The following is a 22,529-nucleotide window of genomic DNA, read 5'->3' as shown; positions in this document are numbered from 1 at the left end:
CAGTTCAATACCATAGGTCCAAATGGGCCTAAGTATTGACTTATATAGCAAAACATTGTTATCTAATGATAATTTAGATTTACGGCCCATCAGCTAATATATTTGATTTATTTTAAGCTCAAGTTGTTTGCGTTTTGTTACTATATGTTTTTTCCATGTCAAACGTTGATCAAAATGCATTCGCAGATATTTAATGATGTCTGCTTGCGGAAGTTCATGATTATTCAATTTTACTGATGGACATGTTCTTCTATAAAGGGTGAATGTCACATGGGTAGATTTTGTCTCATTTTCTTTAATATGCCACGTTTTTAACCATAATTCAACTTTGTTAAGATAAAGTTGGAGGTTTTGTTGTAGCTGATCATGGATTCTCGTGTGATGATAAAACCGCTGTATCGTCAGCATAATTCCTGTATAAAGTATTACCTTAATTACTTAATCCTATCCTAAATATTATTCTAAAATCTATATTTGACCTATAATCATATCAAATGATGTTAAGCGTTTTAGTTTATGCACTTCATTATCACGTTGCATTTAGCTGATTAGCATTTCAACATTTTGAATTAAACTTGCTAGAGAGGTTCTTTCTGTTCTCTAGGTTCACTAGCTTATTCTGAAGGGATATCACATTGTATCACTTCAATAGAGACATAGTATGGAGCATCGACAATGGCACGCAACACTTACATTAAGCTTGTTAGCGTTACCCCATAGTTGGATCCCATATGACCAATTAGGCTTAAGTATTGATTCGTATAGCAATATTTTGTCTTTTAATGATAATTTTATGGATAATATAGATTTGTTTCTGACCAGCTAATACATTTAATATAGTTTAAATTAATTTAAGATGTTTTTGCTCAGCAAGTATGTGCTTCTTCAAGGTTAGGCGTCCGTTTAGATGCATACCATATTTAGCATCCTCAGCTTGGGGAGTTGATAGTTATTGATATTCAGTGGTGGAGATGTTCTTCTAAGCATAGTAAATGTTGATGGATAAATGAGCAAATTTTGTTTCTTTGGTACTGTTATTGAGTTCTCATGTAGTGTTAATATGACTGGATCGTCTGCATATAATTCAATTTTATATAGGGGATACAATATCGAATCCATTATACTTCCTTGTGGAACTACTGAGTATTTTGAACGTAATTCAATGAGTTCATTGTCTTTTAATGTAGTGAAATATCTGTGAGGTAATATTTTAGTAATTGAAACTGTGACTGAGGAAGGAGCTTGTTTAATTTAACCTTCAACTCTGAGTACCATACTTAATAAAAAGTCTGAGATATATTCGGGATGCAGCCAAAAAATATTTTTCGGCATTTAAGTCTATATTTATTTTGTGGACAAATATATGCACTTCTTTTTTCTATTATTTTCCAAGCGTGGATACATCAGAAAATACCAAAGACTATACAATCAAAACAGTAGGTTTCTAGGGTGAATGTACACCAAAAAACGTAAACGTCTTCAAATTGCTTTGACCTAAATTTTAGTCAATTAGGTTTATTCGCAGCAACTTCAGTCCACCTTTGATGGTAGATCTTGAACTGCAATGTTGATGTAAGGAATAGGCGGACTAGAGGTGTATTTTAAAGTCGGATGTCTCGTAATTCTAATATTTCATGGTTAGGTTTTCATAGTTTGATCTGCAATACATTTGTTCTAAAATAAACTTTTAATTTACTATAATACTGATTTTATTTTAACGGAAAGAAGTGACAAGCTGTTGAAAAGACTCTGCAGGTAAGATTATAGTTTCAATCCTATATCATCATGAACGAAATCTTTAATTCTAAATATTTCACACAAATCTCAAAGGTGAACATATTTTTTCCTTTATATAACATATATGGAGCCATGCTGAACTAGCACTAAAACAATGCTAGTACGCTACGCACTTTAAGGCTTAAAAGCACGCTTTAAATATGGTGGTTGATTTAGTATTGAATATTCCGCTAGTTGCACATACATTATTCTGTATAATTTATATAATTTAACACCAACTAGAACATTTGTTACAATTTAAGCTGAGTAGAGGTAAATTTTGGTTATCTAACATATAATTTCTGTTGACATAAACTCCCTTTAACAAATCAGGTAGAAATTCATTAGTTTTAATTTTAGTTATGTTCCTTCTTTATTATATATATTATGTATAAAGCGGATATGCAAGAAAAAATATTTGGAACAATACAAATTAACATTGTTTTAATTACATCTACAATTGGTAATTGTAATATTGTATGAACGTTAAAAGTATCTTAGTATATTTAAGCGATGTGCTAAAAGTCCTAGCGTATCCACCATATTAACCAAATTTATTCATTCTGATTATAATTCGTTGCTATTTTGTTGCTGCTATTTTCATAGAAACGTGAAAATCGAGTCCACTTCAGAATCCCTCAAAACCCTCTAATGTGAAATGAATGAAATTCATTGAATTAAAAAATCCATAAATATTAATACACAATATTAATCAATTAATATTTATGTATTTATCTCAAAATTAGTATGGACATAAAATTTACATCTATGGTGAAGATTCTAGGATGGATACTCCTAGATACATTTTTAACCAAATAAAATAGTGTAAATATCAATATCAAATATCCCAAACAATATAATTCATTTTAGAAACGTTACTTCAAGCAAGAACTTTTCCTATCGGTCCTTAGTTAGCACCAACAATGTTTCAGAAATAATTAGCATTGCTGTTTTTTCTGTTAAATACACTTTATTATTGCATTACAATAACAAACGGTTTCATTATTTTGAGTCTGTGTCCTCCTCGAGTATTATTCGTTAGTTGTAACACTTCCGTACTACTATTGAAGACTGAAATCTCTCCTCGGGTTTTTTTTGTGATTCCTTTAATTTATTTGGTGAAATTGGTGTTGAAAATGTGTAATTTATTTATTCGCGGAACATCCCCATAACAGAATTCCATAAATCCATATTGATTTCAGACTTTGATTGAACAACAGCAACTTCATTCAAAAAACTTCAAATTCAGACTGAGATATTGAAGTTGAATAGTTCATTATGTTACTTGGTAACATTTTCAGAATTTCGTGGTTCAGGCCCACATGGAAAAACTTGTGGAAGGTTTTGGATTCTAGGATTCTAGGATTTATTGGATGGTAAATTATATTCAGACGGTTAAAAATATTAGAAATTTGTTCTTAATTGTTATTATATGTTTCTGTCTAGAAATGCCTACGTCATAATTACACCAATTAAAATCTACTTAATACATGTATTTTCTCATTAATCAGTATAATATTATATATAAGCAATACTTTTGATTTAGTGGTATTTGTGATTCTCTTTCGGTTGCTATAAAATACAAAATGAGATATTTAGGCCTTTTCATGCTTATTTTTATTATTTGCATCACTATTGCTGGTAAGTGTTTTTTTCTCCACCTTTTTGCTTCTCGACATACTAATATATATTTCTGTATTTTGTAGCTGGTGCTGTTTCTAAGTATGTATATATATAGTTAATGGAATGTAACTTTGTAAAATATGATTATTTTTCCTAAAAATGTTTAAATCTAAATATATGTGTAATTTATTATTACAGAGCTGTAGCTACTGCTTATAGCAACAGTGGAAATGTTAATATTGGTGGAATTGGTAAGACTATAAAATGCTAATTATTTCTATATACATAATATAATCTTAATAATCAAATATATTTTAGGAAACCAGAATAGAAACACTTTTACTCAACATGGAAATATTAATCAACAAGGTGTAAATTTTGGGAGATAATATATTGTGCATATTGTTTTATAAATCATGATACTGTATATATGATCAAAACCCTAATAAAATCACATAAATTATTATTGTATATTGAGAAATATTATATTTCATACCCTAAGATTTCCTATTGATTTTGTTGTTGCTTAACGAAAATAAAAATGTTTTACTCACATGAAAACAAATAAAATTTATTTGATATAAGTGACTTTATAATCAAATTATTGTGTATATAATATTGTGTATAAGATGTGTGTTTTAAAATCATAAAAAAACTGTCACTATTTTCCAATAGAAAGCCCTACCAAAATTAGCAAAATTGAATTTTAATTGCACTGTATTTTATTTACTACAACTTTCAAAAAGTTGAAGCTGACCCACATACATTCATGTTTAAACTTACCGTGCTCTATCTCTCAAACTCTGTCAAGACCAATATGTAGATCTTTGTTTTAGACCAAATTTATATTTGCAACGTTACTTCAATAGATAAATACCTCTAAAAGACGCATCATTTTTCTGATATTGAACATGGGCAGCTATTGTTGCCAGAAGGATACAAATTATTATATCTAACACTCGCCAATATTTCAACTCATTGTTTATTAATTTTTGACAAAACTAAAGTAGCAAATCCACCTTAATGATTATAGACGTTTCATTCATATATAATCCACAATATTTTAAATCAACTTTAAATATTTTCAACTTTATATATATATATATATATATATATATATGTAAATATATAATTATATATATTAAATATTTTTAAGATATTCTGTACATGAGACTTATGCTGTTGTTCATTCATTCCGTACCTTTTTGATTGGAACTTCCTTTATTGTTACCACCATTCATTTTTAATTATCCAATGAACTATGAAAAAGAGGATCCTTATTAGTTAATAACTCAGCCCTAACAAAGGCTTACAAGGGCAATGAAAAGGCCAACAATGAAAGAGGTTATGTGCGATTATCACTATCGTTGAAACAATCCATAATTCTGTATGCCAAGAAATGGCGTTCCATCATAATAACATTTCTTTCTGTAGAGCAGCGGTAAAACTTTAATATTGATCTGAAAAAAATACAGCTTTAGAACATCCTTAATCATCCGATTTGCAATTGCCCAATGAAAAAACTTATAAAACGTTTATGACGAAGTTACAGCATAATAAAAGATGAATATCGCTATAAGCTATGAATATAGTTACTTTCAACATGAAATATTCCAAAGATATATTTTATGCATATCTTAGATATAATTATCAACATTTTTCAAAGAAATTTCACATAATAACGATTCAGTAGAGTCCATGGAAGGTACCTTTCAGTACCTCCACAATGCCCATCTGCTTAACTAAGAATAGTTAATAATGATTCACCAGTAGGAAAAATTAGCATACTTTCTTAGGTATTAAAATAGTTGTTGAAGATGCGTTATTTAATAATATAAAGTATTATTATTAGATCAGTTTTAGCTTTCTAAGTCGGTAAGGTTTTAAATATAATTAAAATGTTGTATTATTATGTATTATATATGTTGATAGTTGTCAAATTCTTTACTACTCAAATTACTCATTTCAAATTCACTTTATATCTAGGTGACCTTGAAAAATTAATTCGTCATTTGAAATGTCAGAAACTGGTATTAAATGTCAGTATCATTTACTGTGTGCATCGGTTTAATACGCTTTTAATGTGCTACAAATTTCGTATTTTGTTTACGTATTTAGATTTAATAACCTGCTGTTTATATAAAAGATGCGATTTTTAATAAAATTAGTTTACTTTTTCAATTCTACAAACATTGGTTGAATATTTCAACATGAAATATCTAATTTTATTGGTATTTATATGTTTTCTTGTTACTATAAAAGGTAAAGAGTAGGTAATAGTAGGTTATAATTTCATGTAACTTACTGATATGTGTTTTCTTGATTTCAGCTGCTGTAATAATGAAGTAAGTAACATAAACGTTTTATTTTATGTCTAGTATTTCATATTAATATTCATCTTCATATTATCAGAGTTCAAATTTTAAAACACACAACAGCTCACTATGCTCATCTAGATCTCGATATATTACCCTGTGTTCTATCTTATTAACCACTATTAAGTCTGGTGTACTCGCTGATCTGCGAACACTGTACGATACCAATAAATTTTATAATCTTGGTTTTCTAACACAAAATCTAACACCTATTTCTATTTGGAAACACTATCGACATTATATTTGCCATTCTTTAACGAATTCCTTCCATGAAAGTGTTTTCCTTTTCATTCTTTCTTCATCTGTCTCCTGATATGCTTCAAGGTTTTTTTTATACAAAGGTGAAAAGATACTCACTTGACACATTTGTTGTTTCAAATTTTAGATATGTTGTTTTAAATTGACTGCTTATGAAGTTGATTACCGATATCTGCTAATTCCCTTCCTTTTAGAGTAATGTTTTGTGTGCAGTTTAATAAAGATCAAACGTTATAGAGTTTGAACGTCAGCTTTTAGTGCAATAGTAAACACATAGCTCAGAACACAGCCCGAGGTTTTTACTGTGCAGCTATGTTCTAATACCCTTTTCCTTTGTATAAACTCACATTGAAGAACGATTTTTTTAGATTTCTACTCAATTCGTTGAGCCTATTTTATCCCGGACTTATAGACGCGATTTTATAAAAGTTTTTAAGCATTGTTTGACTCTTATCTAATCCAAATTGCATTTTGATGTCACTGGATAACTCTTTAACAATTTTGCGCATTTGATGCAAGTGATTCTGAATAGCGACTATTAATTCTCGTACTTCAATTTGGCATTTGATAAACCAAGAGCCTTATAACATTCATGTCAACTTTATCGAACTTTAGAGTATGAGTAAGGCACTCATGAGGAATAAAATAAAATGTCTTTGGATAGTCTATATAGGACATAAACTGGGTGCTTATGGTAGATCCGGTTACAGATAACAATATCAATTGTCCATTGATCATCGCATCTGTAGTTCAGCATATCTATTTTGGAGTGATTATGTGATTCTTAGTGTAGCAATAATTCTGAATGATGAAATTATACCGTTAAGTAAAGTGCTGCATATACAAAAATTATTAAATTTAAATTAAAATAGTCATAGGCAGTAGTTATGTTTAGTTCTTAAAGCTTTACAATCTAATAGCATGCTTAAGAATATTTGTTGTTGATGAATTGTATTCACTCAAAATAATTTGAGCTTTATACAGCGTTAAAACAATCTATTTCAATAACCTGATTTAGTTGGATCCTAAAACCATAACTAAAGATCCATAAACTAAAAAAAAACGATTCGAGGATATTGTATGCAGTTGATTGCGAAGTTTAAAATAGAAACGAAAATAAATCTCTTACTGTTTTTGAATGACATAATGGCGAGATTTAGTTAATTTTGGTTACAGACCAATGTTAAAACTTTTACAAATATACAACAAAATCTTAGATTAGACAAATCTACTATTTTTAGCATTGTATTCTAACATTTAATTATCACAGATGGGTAATAATTTTCACCTATAACTGTAACTGTTATCTTAATAATCCATATTTTTTAGGTCAGATGCCTCAGCTTTTTCTAACAGCGAAAATTTCAACGTTGGTGGAATAGGTTTGTATTAACTAAACGTTGTTTCTTTGTTTTATGACCATTTTTTGTTATTAGGTAACACGAATATAAATACTTTCACTCAGTCTGGTGATATCGAGCAAGCTGGAGCAAATTTTGGATAACAATAATTTGTAATTAGTGTTAAGATATGTAATTCTGAAATACAACAATATGTTATTACTAAAACTTATACTTACATACGCTTAATACAGTTTATAAAATTCTACTAAATATTACTAATATTGACATTCTTGTTATGTGGATTGTTTATCATATTATTATATCAAAATGTACTAACATATTTTTCGGTTATTTGAAATAGAAAAAAAAAAGAATATTGAAACCCTTTAACTACTAACGAATAACTCTTAAACTTTATTAATTAATTATTATAAAAGACAACTATTTTAAATATTTCATTTCATATTTCGTAGAGCGTTTTATACAGTAATTCGCATAAATAACAATAAGATTTATAAACAAATACAACCAAAAATAAAATAATTTTAACATATCATCAAATTTGCTTTATTTGTCTTTATCTATATGAAAATCGGTAGTTTTATTACAACAAAAACTTCCCCTTTTATGTTAGCTACAACTGAAAAAGTACTTTTATAGAAATATGTTATTTTTAAACTATATGTTAACAAAACTTAATATCTTCAAATATTCGAAGGGAATTAAAATATTTTTAATATAATTAAAATAATTAATATTCGTCGAATAGCTAATTGTAATTATGTTACCTAATAAATATGGCTATTTTAAATATTGTTATTGAAAATATAACACCATTAATTGTATAGTCTATCTTAATATCTATCATATTTTTAATTCTAACTAATCCTCATAATCACTAGGCTTCATATATGAAAGTCAGGTATGGACATATATTTAATATATTACAATAAATTATTAAATGATATTAGAAAAAACTAAAAATGTAAATTAAATTTACATTATATTTTTTAGAAAATAAATGGATAAGGTAATTAATATTTCATTGTGGAACTTCCAACTAACTATTCTAAACTTTGTAACGATATACATTCACTCATTCATTTTACCTTGAACATTTTCTGTACAACATTTTTCTAAAATAATAATATTTTTTTTGCAAATAAAAATAATTAAAAAAGGCCTATATTCTTAAAATATTATAAGTTACTTCTTGGTATATAGAAACAGTAATTATATAAAAATTGTAAATAATGTTTAACACAACTTTATTAACAATAACCTTTATATTAAGAGAAATTTTGAAAAACATACGCAAATGTTAAACATACTATTTAAAAACTAGATGAAGAACAGATTAAAACACCTAAACAATATGTATTTTGTTTGTAAATATACAGGATATGAATTAAAAATAAGGCCGTCGCCTATATAAAATTCCTAATCCCAATATACCACCTCCTATTCCTCGACCAGGTCCAAAACCAAAGCCAGGTCTGCCAAAACCAAATCCAGGTCTACCGAATCCGCCGAATCCTCCAAGTCTACCGAAGCCACCAAATCCTCTTCCTCCGCCAAAACCTCCGAAACCTATAAAATATTTTATTATTGGTCTCACAACAAAAATAATATTTATTTACGAATCATTTATCACATGCTTACGCTAATGTACTCTATAGCAAGACCTCATTTTGGTAATTCGTCTTTCAAAAGACCTTGTTTACCATAACATTTTAAGCAAATACAGACTCAAATTCAGAATAAAACCAAAAGATATATTAACGACTTATGTATAACAAATTATTGAAAGTTATATGTATAGTAAATTTTTAATATTTCCTATCAACTTATGTTGTTTTCAATATATGACGTGAATTAATTCTGATGGATATTCAATGATGTGTTTAGGAAGGAATATAATTAACAAATCGCTATTAAATTTCGAGAATTTTATCATCATAAAAATGCTTCTCAAAGTCACACAAAAATTTATTATTATTATACAGGACTTACACATAGCGCCAATATAATTGGTTTACAATAACCGAATTAACAAGCAAAATCCAGACAACTACTTTAAAAACTTTCTTATTTCATAAGAGACAACGTTTTTAAGAAAGAGATTAGAAAGAAATATAGAAAAATAACTAGATTATATAACTTAGAAATTATAATAGTAATTATATAACTACAAATTTTATGATCACGGGAATATGAAAATAATGTATTCGTTCTCTGAATTCATAACAATACAAACCTCCTCCAAATCCACCGCCAAATCCTCCTCCAAATCCTCCGCCAAATCCTCCTCCAAAACCACCTCCAAATCCGCCATGATGTGGCGATCTTTTAACTCTCAAGGCTTGCTCATCTGAAAGATCATGCAATAGTTTAGTAAATGATATTTAAATTAAAATGAATTAAGTTAATTTTTGTTACTGATATCGACAACAATGACCTTGAATAAATTTTTATTTATTGATAATAAGACATAATAATAAGACATTTTTTACAAAGTCTACTACAGAAAAACGAATAAAGACATAAATTATCTTAGCTTCTTAGCAAGCCAATTAGGTAATCAAGTTTATAAGTGGGCATCAACTCATGCCCTACAGATCACACTATCCTATTCAACTACAAATATCTTTGGCATGAAATAGTGAAATAAAATCCTTGCTACTTGTTTCAATTGGAGTGAAAATACTATATACACTAATAGATATCAGTTTTCAAACTTGTACAAAGTACAATAAAAGTATAATTTTAACATTACTAAATATAGTTTGAAGCATATAGCGCCAGATAGTTTTGTACGAAAGCCTTACTCTGATACGTGTATATATATATATATATATATATATATATATATATATATATTCAATAATGTTCAAAATTGTTGAGAAAAGAAATAAATAATTTTATTATTATTGCTATTGTATTCTTCATTTACCATAAAGATTTACCATGGAAGAGAAAATTAAAACCAACAAAAAAACCGTAAACAATAATTTTACAACTAAAAAATTGTTTTTAATTAAGAATCTGTTACCTTATTCGAAAACAGAAAATTGTTGACATTATGTTAAAATAATTGATCTATAATAATTAATACTTTCAATTGAAGTAACACAGATACTTTCAAAATATTCTGAGATATACGTTAAATAAATAGCAAAGAAATTCCCACCTCTTTATTAACCCATAAGAGACTATTAACATATAGAGGAATTAACATATAAACGTGTGTGGATATACAAACTATAAAGTTCATAAGAGGTCACATTGGTGATTGAGAACAGTTCGTAATTTATACTCAAATAGTAGTGTTTAGAATATGCCCAAGGCTTTTACATTAAACCCCGTATGTAGAGTATCAATTTATTGAAAGACAAAACTTGCGAAATAGTTCATAGCCAAAATCAAAATAAGTTTCTAGGTGCACTGTAACTAAACCTGTCGATTTTTTATTTGAATTTGATAATTTTCACATTCCTGCATTATTAACGTCATATTTAGAATGATACAGATATATAGAAATACCAAACTTAAAATTTGAGAGGCACACAAGAACACATAATATCAATTACTTATATTATATTTCTAATTAATTGGACAATTTAAATTAAAATATTGATAACATTTATTTCAATTAATTTACGTTTTTTACTTAGAATATAAGATATCTCACAAACTTAAAATTAATGAAACGATAATAGAAGTTTAAGTAATAGAAAATTTTTATAAAGATTATTGCAAAGTGGTTGGCACATTTGTTGGCAACAGAAGGAAAATAGGGTCTAGAATTTGGAAAAGAAGTTGAAAAAAGACAATATCTCACACAGATCAAATCGCGCCTCTAAAATAAATATGAATTATAGCAACATCCACCCTATTTGTTAAATTTTAATCTCTCTAATTTCTGGTTACATCGCACAAATGTTACATTTTTTTTACTCTTTGTGATTCCACAATCTGCCCTATAGGCAATAAGTATTTCTTATGTCTATATTATATATATATATATATATATATATATATATATATATATATATATATATAACTTTCTACTTTTTCTAAAGTCTATATATGTCCAGTAATCAGATCAGGTGGTGTTAAATATTTTAGTCTACGCACTTCACTATCACTTCGCATATTTAGCTAGTTAGCGAGTATGTTGGGATGCACTGGCACTCTTTCCAAGTACTTCACAAAAACACGTTGAATTACACTCGTTGAATTACTCGTTCAAGAGGAATATCGCGTTGTATCACTTTATCTGAAATATAGTACCGAGCATCAATAATGGCAACACTTTATTTTGGAATTATTATAACGGATATATTAGATTTGCTAGCGGTACCCCATAGTTGGATTCGATATGATCAAATAGGCATGAGTATAGACTCATATAGTAATACCTTGTTATCTAATGATAACTTAGATTTGCGCCCGATGAGCCAATACATTTGATATAATTTGAGTCCAAGTTGTTTATGTTTAGAGAGTATGTGCTTCTTCCAGCTTAGGGGTCGATCTAAGTGCATACCAAGATATTTAACATGCTCTGCTTGGGGGAGTTGACGATGATTGATATTCACTGGTGGACATGTTCTTCTATGCAGGGTAAACGCTACATGGGTGTTTCATTGGCTTTAATGTGCCTGGTCAACCATAATTGTATTTGCTCCAGGTGGATTTGTAGGTTTATTGATGCTGTGACTCGATCTTCATGGGATGCTAAGCTTGCTGTGTCGTTTGTGTATGTTGCAACAGTAGTTATATTTAAGATACAAACTCCTGAAATCTTATATATAAAAATGAATCGCAAAATATGTTCCTAAGCGCATAACTCAACAACGCCTGGACCAATTTGGCCAAATCTTTTTTTAAAATGTTCGTTGAAGTTCAGGGATGGTTTTTACGGCGAGAAAAATTAGAATTATTGCTGGAAAAACCCTAAAAATAGCCCTTTTTGTTTGAATTTGTTTCGTGTATCAGTTGACAATTCATCTGTCATCTGTCAAAAGTCATCTGTAACAGACAACTTTTTTTTTTAAATTTGATATGACTTGAACTCAAATCCTTTTAATCCGTACGAATTGTTTTATTTATTTAAAATTTTTTATTTGTTTAAAATTTAATTCAAATTTTAAATAAATAAAACAATTCGTACGGCTTAAAAGGATTTGAGTTCAAGTCATATCAAATTTAAAAAAAAAAGTTGTCTGTTACAGATGACTTTTGACAGATGACAGATGAATTGTCAAGTGATACACGAAACAAATTCGTATATCGTGTTTTGTGCAGAGTGTTTAGTTAGTTAGTGTTTGTTTAGTTCGTGATTAGTGAAAAAATAATTTATATTTGATTCGCGTGAAGCGCGAGCGCGACATTCAACTAATAATCGCGCAAGTTTGAATCCAGCTGCTTTCAGTTACGATGTGTCAATTGACTACAGTAACTACCAATGTGTTGTTATTGGTTCTATGAACTTGGTTTGCTCACACTGTAAGGCATTAAAATACAAAAACGAAGCCAATGGATTGTGTTGCGCAAATGGTAAAGTGAAATTGATACAATTGGATCCACCACCAGAACCATTGTACTCATTGGTTTCAGGAATAGGAACAGATTCTATACACTTTTTGACACATATTCAACAATATAACAATTGCTTTCAAATGACTTCATTTGGGGCAACAAATGCAGTTCGGGAAAATTTTATGCCAACTTTCAAGGTATGTATTATAGCAGTTACTCATAATTATTTTAGCGAACAAAATTTTCTGTCACCAAAGTTAAGATGTTTTACTAATCTTCAATTTCTTAATAATTACGAAATATATCACTTAGTCATCATATTATATGGTGATTCAGTTTCAGTGACACTTTTATTATATTTTATATTTGATAGATATTAGTTAAAACTAAATATATACTTTTTAAGATCAAATATTATTTAAGTTTGATCATTGACAATCCATTAATTTATACCACACCATAATATTTTTTTTATTTACAGATACAAGGGCAAATATATCACAGAGCAGGTTCACTGTTACCAGTGTCAGATAGCGACAACAAATTCCTGCAAATTTATTTTATGGGCAATTCACCACAAGAAATTGATCTGCGTTGTGCACATAACAATTTAGTAAAAAGGTCTATTGTAGAACAATTACAAACTTTATTTCATCAACACAATCAATTGATTATATTGTTTAAAACTGCCCTGGATCTGATGCCATCCGATAATCACAAAATTGTAATCAGAGCTGATAAAACACCTGCAGGTCAACATACAAGACGTTTTAATGCACCAACTATTGATGAAGTTGCTATCGTTGTAGTTGGAGAAAACTTGGAATCCCGTGATATTGTTTTACATCGTCGGAATTTTCAATTACAACCTATAAAGGAAACACACCGCTCATATGATGCACTGCAATATCCCATTATATTTTGGCAAGGTGAAGATGGCTACGATTTATCAATAAAAATGATAAATCCCATTACAGGTAACTAAAATATTAGTTTAGCTATGGCGATAATATCTCAGTCACTATATTATGTATTTTAATTTTATATTTGAATGTTATTAAAACAAAATCTGTTTACAGGTTCTGAAACCAACAAAAAAGTCAGTTCAATGAACTATTATTCATACCGCCTAATGATTCGGGAAAATGCAGATAATCGCATATTGAAATGTCGGCGATTATATCACAAATATGTTGATGACATGTATGTTAAAATTGAAACGGAGAGATTAACATTCATCAGGTTGAATCAAACCAAACTCCGATCTGAAGAGTATATTCACCTTCGAGATGCGATTAATACTGATGGAAATGCACAGAATGTCGGTCGGATGACTATTCTTCCAGCAACATACATCGGAAGCCCTCGGCATATGCACGAATATGCTCAAGATGCCATGTCGTATGTTCGTCATTATGGTACAGCAGATTTGTTCATCACATTTACATGCAATCCGCAATGGATAGAAATTAAGCAGGAGTTATTACCTGGGAAATCATCCATTGATCGTCATGATATTACAGCCAGAGTCTTTAGACAAAAGTTGAAATCTTTAATGAATTTCATCGTAAAACATAATGTGTTTGGTGAGACACGCTGCTGGATGTATTCTGTGGAGTGGCAGAAACGAGGATTGCCACATGCACACATTTTGATTTGGTTGGTTGAAAAGATAAGGCCAAATGAAGTTGATGCAGTGATATCAGCTGAAATCCCTAATGTACAAGTAGATCCTGGATTGCATGAGGTAGTTATCAAAAACATGATACATGGTCCCTGTGGAACTCTTAATCAAAATTCACCGTGTATGATGGATGGTAAATGTTCAAAACGATATCCACGGACATTAATATCGGAAACAATTACTGGTAATGACGGTTATCCATTGTATCGTCGCAGATCGACAGCAGACAATGGAAAATCAACAATTGTCAAATTAAATCAACAAGATATTGAAATAGATAATCGTTGGATTGTTCCATATTCACCCATTTTATCAAAGACATTCAAAGCACACATCAACGTTGAATCTTGCCATTCAGTGAAATCGATTAAATACATTTGCAAATATGTAAGCAAAGGGAGTGATATGGCTGTGATTGAAATTGGTGCAGAGAATTCTAATGTTGAAGTTACCCAATACCAAATGGGCCGCTATGTCAGTAGTAATGAAGCAGTTTGGCGAATATTTTCTTTTCCTATTCATGAGAGACACCCTTCTGTTGTTCACTTAGCTGTGCATTTAGAAAATGGACAAAGAGTGTATTTTACAGCACAGAACGCAGTACAAAGAGCTGCTCAGCCACCATCTACTACATTAACCAGTTTTTTTGAGACATGCCAAAACGATGATTTCGCACAAACATTGCTATATTCTGAAATGCCAAAATATTATACCTGGAATCAATCCTCAAGGAGATTTATACGACGGAAACAAGGAAAACCAGTTCCAGGATATACAGATGTATATTCCACCGATGCGATTGGCCGGATTTATTCAGTACATCCAAGCAATGATGAATGTTCTTATTTACGACTGCTATTAGTCAATGTACGTGGCCCAACATCATTCCAACAGTTACGAACTGTTGATGGTGAATTGTGTGGATCCTACAGAGAAGCCTGTCAACGTTTGCAATTGCTTGAAAATGACGCTCATTGGGATCAAACTCTCAATGATGCTGTAATATCATCACACACTCATCAAATACAAACATTGTTTTCTATAATCATATCTACATGCTTCCCATCAAACCCAATTGATTTGTGGATGAAGTACAAAGATTATATGTGTGATGATATTTTGTATCAAATACGGAATAGAATGGGAAATCCAAATATACAAATCAGTGAAGAAATTTACAATGAAGCATTGATTTCAATTGAGGACATGTGCTTGATAATGTCAAACAAACTATTAATTCAATTAGGCCTGACCGCGCCCAATCGTCCAATGCATGACGCTTTTAACCAAGAGTTGCATCGAGAAAGACTGTATGATCTCAACGCTTTGAAAGAATAAATTCAAACAAATCTTCCACTGTTAAATGAACAACAGAAGTATGTATTTGAAACTCTTATGAAAGTAACAAATGATGAAACTGGAGGGATTTATTTCTTAGATGCACCTGGTGGTACAGGAAAAACTTTTTTTATTTCATTAATATTAGCAACAATTCGCTCACAAAATAAAATTGCACTTGCACTCGCTTCGTCGGGAATCGCAGCAACTTTGCTTGAAGGTGGTCGAACAGCCCATTCAGCACTAAAATTGCCATTAAATATGCAAAGCAATGAAACTCCAACCTGCAACGTTTCGAAGAACTCTGCAATGGCAAAGGTTTTGCAGCAATGTAAATTGATTGTTTGGGATGAATGCACGATGGCACATAAAAAATCTTTGGAGGCTTTAGACAGAACCTTAAAAGATCTACGTAGCAATAATAACCGATTTGGTGGTGCAATGATTTTATTAGCAGGAGATTTTCGTCAAACATTGCCAGTGATTCCACGATCAACGCCAGCTGATGAACTCAATGCATGTCTAAAGTCCTCCAATTTGTGGAAACATGTTAAAGTACTTCATTTAAGCAAGAATATGCGTGTCGAGTTGCAAAATGACCAATCTGGAAACATATTCTCTAAACAACTCATTGACATTGGTAATGGCAAATTTCCTATAGACATGTTGACGGCTTGCTTTTGCTATGACTATAAACAAGTCCCAGGGGCAATCATTAAGTGTTTGTGGTATTAATCTAGAAAACCCATGTTTCTCACATGGTCAATTGTATGTTGCCTGTTCCCGTGTTGGAAAACCATCAGATTTGTTTATCTATGCGCCAGGTAATCAAACAAAAAACATCGTATACCACAAAGCAATATAATGATAATAATAATAATAATTATGATTCACATGATTAACAATAAAGCGATTACTTACTTTTCAATCCTTATATATGTTTTATTTAATTATTTTTTATTCACAACGCCCTATCACCAGGGTGATGGTTCTGTTCAGGAGAATTTTTTAAAATACGTAGGCACAAAAACTGCCACATTACAAATCTTTTTGACAGGACGAAGTCTGTCGGGTCAGCTAGTTTACAATAAAATGTCTTTCAGTATCAGATACGATTTTAATAACTAATTTTAGTCTGGATGAGGAAGAAGTTTCGTTAGTTTAACCTGCAGTCCCGTATGCCATACTTTGTCAAAAGCCTAAGCTATATCTAGAAAAGCAGCCGAACAATATCTTTTGGCCATTAGGTGAGTGTTTATTTTGTTTACAAGTCTATGCACTTATTCTATAGTTCCATGCTTATTGCGAAACCCAAACTGATGTTCTGGAATAATTTTTCTTTTTTCCATTATATAGTTTAGCTTCTTTTAGTATAGTTTCTCGAAAACTTTGGAGATTATCGGATATAATGATTTTGAAGAAAGTGTTACTATTATTGGTGAATGATCAGAAGACAGGTCCAAACATAATTCTGCATGACACTTTTTTGTATCAATATTCTTTGTAATATAGAAATCTATAATATCTGGTTTTGTATTTCTGTCTGAAGGCCAATATGTTGGCTCACCAGTAGATATATATTGTAAATTATCTGTCTTTATTGCTTTTAGCAGCTCTCTACCTTTTGAGGTTATTATTCTTGAACCCCATATTAAATGTTTTGCATTGTAATCTCCTCCGGCTATAAATCTATTACCTAACGTGTTACGTACTGAAGAATTCTTGAAAGTGTTTTGCCTTGTTGTTATGTTTGAGTGAGCAATAAATCGCAGACATTGTTAATGGTTCATGGACTTCCTCTATGGTTATACTAGTCTTTGCGGAATTTTTCTTTCTCGAAATTCTTTATATCATCTCGAATGATTATGGCTGTACCTCCATGTGCTTTATCATCAGAGTAATTTGTATGATAAAGTTTATATTTGGGAATTTTCAAATAATATTTGTCCGTAAAATGTCTTTCGGAAACCATCAAAACGTCAATATTTTTTTGAGTTGCGAATATTTTTAGCTCCCTGGCGTGTTGTTGGAGCCCATTGGCATTCCAGACGGCGATTTGGTAGCTAATGGTTTCAGGCATTAGGCAAGTTTGCTGACGACGGTTGTAAGTAGACCAAGCATCGTACTCATTTGATCCATTAGTTTGGCCATTATGTTTTCTAATCTAGAGATGAACGACAATGAATGAACACGAATGAACACGAATTTAAATGTTTTCTCGGATTTTGGCCTGAATTTGTGGTACTGGGTGTTTCTTTCGTCTAATTCTTTTACTAGAACTTTAAAGTGCTCCGCGTCGAATAATTGGATTTTAATTGTTTCATAGCTCACTGTTTTAATTGTGTAGGTCGTAGTGATGGTTTTCAATAGGTCATGGATGTGTTTTATTATTGTCGCTAAAGCTGTTTTTGTCTCTATTGGTTCCTGTAACCAATAGTCAGTGATCCTTGTTTGTTTCCTCTCAATTTCTTCTTCTGGGCTTCTCAATCGTTTTTTGTTAATGACTGTAGTCCATTCTGTTTGTGGAGTTTACGTTATTGCTGATTGTTCCAATCTTATATCATAGCGTGCAGGTGATTTGGTTGAATCGTTATGGTTTGCCATTATTAGCTTGTTAATATTTTATTGTATTTACATCCAAAGGATAAAAAATAAAATAAATACATTGTTTATTTCACGCACTTAATTTTTCACTCACGTATTATTTTTTGCACTAGTTTTTGACGAAAAATACTATAAATGAATTTCACAAGGACTATTGTAAAATAAGGGAAAATAATTTTAAAATACTAATAAAAATTAGATGCAGTCTTTTTGTCTGGTCACGTAATCACGTATTCATTACACTTTAGGTCCACTGAGAGACGGATAGCCGCATCTGTTATGCGTGTTTAACACTCAATTAAATAACGTAATAAAATACTGGATTTTTTTAAAGAAAAGTATGTTTTTAGAGCTTGGAGCGTATTGAAAATACATTTTCAACTTACGAAGGTTGGAACCGAACTGCACAAATGGAAAACAATTTTCTTCGAACAAGGTACTTGAAACAATATACTCATTTTCGAGTGGATAATATTGAACAATTAAATTCAAAATTGAATATTCCATGAACATATTTCTATAACCTTAAAATAAAACTGATTTAACAAACTTACTCTATTGTTTTTCAGAGTATATTTTGTATCATCTTGAAGAAAAAGAGAAAATGCTCCAAAATAAGTACCCAATTCACCACAACCTAATCATTTTTTTTCAGATTTAGGATTAGGAATTTATCGCATCAATAATAGAAAATGCACATAATGAAAAACTTCTATTGTTCTTAACCAAATACGACTAATAACAATAAATATTTTTCCCTTAACAAAACCAGCCATAAAACAGTACAGTACAGTGTTTTGTTTCTATTTGTCAATATAGTTATTCTATTTTTATATATAGCTGCTGCTTGGGCCATTTTAACCTGGTCCGCTGTCAACTGGTAAGTCAAAATTATTCAACATTATCAATTAGCAAGCAATCGAAAAAATAGTTTATGTTAAGAGATATTATTAATACATTATTCTATACTCATTCAATTGAGATATATCGACATACTCAATAAACTTAGTCTTTGATGACTTATAATCAGTCTGATTTTGCTAAGCTTCGCTTCAATCTTAACATTTGCTTTTTTTATAAAAACATTAATTTTTTGTACTTTTTTTACAATTATATTTTGAAGTATCGTTTATATCAATTAGGTTCTACCTGGATTAGACTGCCAAACGTAGGCCTCGAACCACGTCATAGAGCCTCTGTTAAGAAATAATCGAACTTAACCAGCCTGATTACTGACAAAACTGGGATACTTGTTCCTTGTCGAATTTTACACTCCTGCTTATGGAAAATCACAATTACGAAGAATCAAAAATATTAAGTACATCATGCCCTGGCGAGATTCGAACCCAGTACTATCGCGACAGTTGAAGGACTCCCCTTTCTCCTTGACCATTATAACAAACAAGCCGGCATTTTAGTGGAACAAAAAATATATTTTACAAAAAATTATTCATTTATTTAAAGACTTATTTAGCTTAACAATTAGAAAATACTCTGTTAAAAATTGATAGCAAACCGATAGACCTAGAAATATTTTTAAAAGGAAAGCTGCTATAATCATTATGAATATTCGTAATTATATAGTCAATTCATGATATAGATTTATAAAAAATATTCTTGCCGCTATTTTACCTTGATAATTTATGCTCATTGAGACACATTCATATATTAAACACAACAGTAAAATATATCGAACGCAAAACATTTTTTGCGAAAATATGAGTTTCAGAACACGTTTGAACAAGGCTAATAAGATCTTTGCACTACGATAAACGTGAAAAGAATGCTTCTTAAATTGTTGTTTTTATTTGCGATAAACATTAACGTCTTGGTTCGTTTACCTAGGCCATTAACATTGGTAGGTAATTTGTAAAATCCAATCGTGGTATTTACTCGATGACATCTGGTATTCCCTATATAGAATAATCCAAATATATATCAGAACGATGTATTTGGATGAAGATTTTACTGCAAGGTGTTGTTGAAGATACTTTTCTTTGCGCAAATGTTAATTAGTAAGTTAATAAATCATTTAAATTGTTTATCAAGTACAATGATCTTTATTATTAAACCTACGCATATTAAACCAATACCAATGACTGGCGATGAATTCCTTGTTTATAATGTCCTTCCATAGCCAATAATCATTTATTAAAGGTTTTAGCTTAGTAAAGTCGATAAGGTAACCCTTTAGATCATATTTGATATTTTAGGTCCCTTTTTAAATGGGCATTGGACTTGCAGTATTTTCATGTTGAATTAGACTAGTTTTTTGAATATTAGATAATATTAGAACAAACCCTTTAATGTAAAAATTAAAAGTTAATATATAAAAAAAATTTGACCCAATTAATTTTTGTATTAGTGTCAATTGAAAAAATTATCTTTCTTTCTTGCATCTGTTAACCAAAATGCTTTAATATCTTAATCTGCTCTATTTTGTATACATTAAAATGGACAGTTGTAAGAATTGTGTGTGTGTTTGTTGCCAGTCGGTAAGTTAATTGAAAAATATGAATAGTATCGTTTAGAATATTTCAAACCTTAAATTCTAAAACATCTTCCTCACTAAAGCGTCCACTGTGATATTGATCAGCAGCCCCCATGCTTCCTTAGTTGCCAAAAATTATAAGTGTCCACATCATTTATTGATGTTCGCAAAATATCACCATGCTATATCAATGTCTGGCGGCGAATTCCTTGTTTATAATATCCTTCCATAGCCAATAATAATTTATTAAAGGTTTTAGTTTAGTAAAGTCGTTAAGGTAACCCTTTAGATCATATTTGATATTTTAGGTCCCTTTTTAAATGGACATTGGACTCGCAGTATTTTCAGGTTGAATTAGACTAGTTTTTTGAATATTAGATATTATTATTTCTAAGAACAAACTCTTTAATGTAAAAATTAAAAGTTAATATATATACAAAATTTGACCCAATTAATTTTTGTATTAGTATCAATTGAAAAAATTATCTTTCTTTCTTGCATCTGTTAACCAAATGCTTTAATATCTTAATCTGCTCTTTTTTGTATACATTAAAATGGACAATTGTAAGAATTGTGTGTGTGTTTGTTGCCAGTCGGTAAGTTAATTGAAAAATATAAATAGTATCGTTTAGAATATTTCAAACCTTAAATTATAAAATATCTTCCTCACTAAAGCGTCCACTGTGATATTGATCAGCAGCCCCCATGCTTCCTTAGTTGCCAAAAATTATAAGTGTCCACATCATTTATTGATGTTCGCAAAATATCACCATGCTATATCAATGTCTGGCGGCGAATTCCTTGTTTATAATATCCTTCCATAGCCAATAATAATTTATTAAAGGTTTTAGTTTAGTAAAGTCGTTAAGGTAACCCTTTAGATCATATTTGATATTTTAGGTCCCTTTTTAAATGGACATTGGACTCGCAGTATTTTCAAGTTGAATTAGACTAGTTTTTTGAATATTAGATATTATTATTTCTAAGAACAAACTCTCTAATGTAAAAATTAAAAGTTAATATATACAAAATTTGACCCAATTAATTTTTGTATTAGTATCAATTGAAAAAATTATCTTTCTTTCTTGCATCTGTTAACCAAATGCTTTAATATCTTAATCTGCTCTATTTTGTATACATTAAAATGGAGAGTTGTAAGAATTGTGTGTGTGTTTGTTGCCAGTCCGTAAGTTAATTGAAAAATATGAATAGTATCGTTTAGAATATTTCAAACCTTAAATTCTAAAATATCTTCCTCACTAAAGCGTCCACTGTGACATTGATCAACAGCCCTCATGCTTCCTTAGTTGCCAAAAATTATAAGTGTCCACATCATTTATTGACGTTCGCAAAATATCACCATGCTATATCAATGTCTGGCGGCGAATTCCTTGTTTATAATATCATTCCATAGCCAATAATAATTTATTAAAGGTTTTAGTTTAGTAAAGTCGATAAGGTAACCCTTTAGATCATATTTGATATTTTAGGTC

The 22,529-nt window shown here is 30.1% G+C and overlaps 3 protein-coding genes across 5 annotated transcripts in view; 2 read left to right on the top strand and 1 right to left on the bottom strand.

Annotated features, from left to right (window-relative positions):
- The window catches only part of LOC143206947 (zinc finger HIT domain-containing protein 3), a 68,049-nt gene extending 60,363 nt beyond the window's left edge, over window positions 1–7,686 (top strand). Inside the window, exons 4-6 of one of the 3 annotated variants that reach the window (XM_076419822.1) lie at window positions 5,729–5,744; window positions 7,362–7,414; window positions 7,469–7,686. In XM_076419822.1, the coding sequence (XP_076275937.1) occupies window positions 5,729–5,744; window positions 7,362–7,414; window positions 7,469–7,536 (137 nt within the window). In that variant the 3' untranslated portion in view covers window positions 7,537–7,686. Of the gene's footprint in view, window positions 1–3,482; window positions 3,499–3,597; window positions 3,651–3,717; window positions 3,847–5,728; window positions 5,745–7,361; window positions 7,415–7,468 lie in introns of those variants that run through there. The other 2 variants (XM_076419821.1, XM_076419824.1) reach the window with 2 other exon arrangements.
- Window positions 7,687–8,626: 940 nt separating this feature from the next.
- On the bottom strand, window positions 8,627–20,307 carry LOC143206948 (uncharacterized). The gene is made up of 3 exons (XM_076419827.1): window positions 20,178–20,307; window positions 9,633–9,746; window positions 8,627–8,965 (listed from the first exon to the last, which is right to left on the bottom strand). The coding sequence occupies exons 1-3, from the start codon at window positions 20,248–20,250 to the stop codon at window positions 8,784–8,786; spliced, it is 369 nt and encodes a 122-aa protein (XP_076275942.1). The 5' UTR covers window positions 20,251–20,307; the 3' UTR covers window positions 8,627–8,783.
- Window positions 12,625–16,061, top strand: LOC143206944 (uncharacterized). The gene is made up of 4 exons (XM_076419807.1): window positions 12,625–12,937; window positions 12,998–13,116; window positions 13,401–13,896; window positions 13,999–16,061. The coding sequence occupies exons 1-4, from the start codon at window positions 12,865–12,867 to the stop codon at window positions 15,939–15,941; spliced, it is 2,631 nt and encodes an 876-aa protein (XP_076275922.1). The 5' UTR covers window positions 12,625–12,864; the 3' UTR covers window positions 15,942–16,061.
- Window positions 20,308–22,529: the final 2,222 nt, after the last annotated feature.

This window comes from Rhynchophorus ferrugineus, unplaced genomic scaffold (genome assembly GCF_030347505.1).
Source record: "Rhynchophorus ferrugineus isolate W39M unplaced genomic scaffold, kcgeb_rfMv2 rfM1, whole genome shotgun sequence".
In the NCBI taxonomy this organism is placed as follows: Eukaryota; Metazoa; Arthropoda; class Insecta; order Coleoptera; family Curculionidae; genus Rhynchophorus; species Rhynchophorus ferrugineus.
Note: the sequence above shows the minus strand (reverse complement) of the source record. Positions and strands in the feature narration are given on the sequence as shown.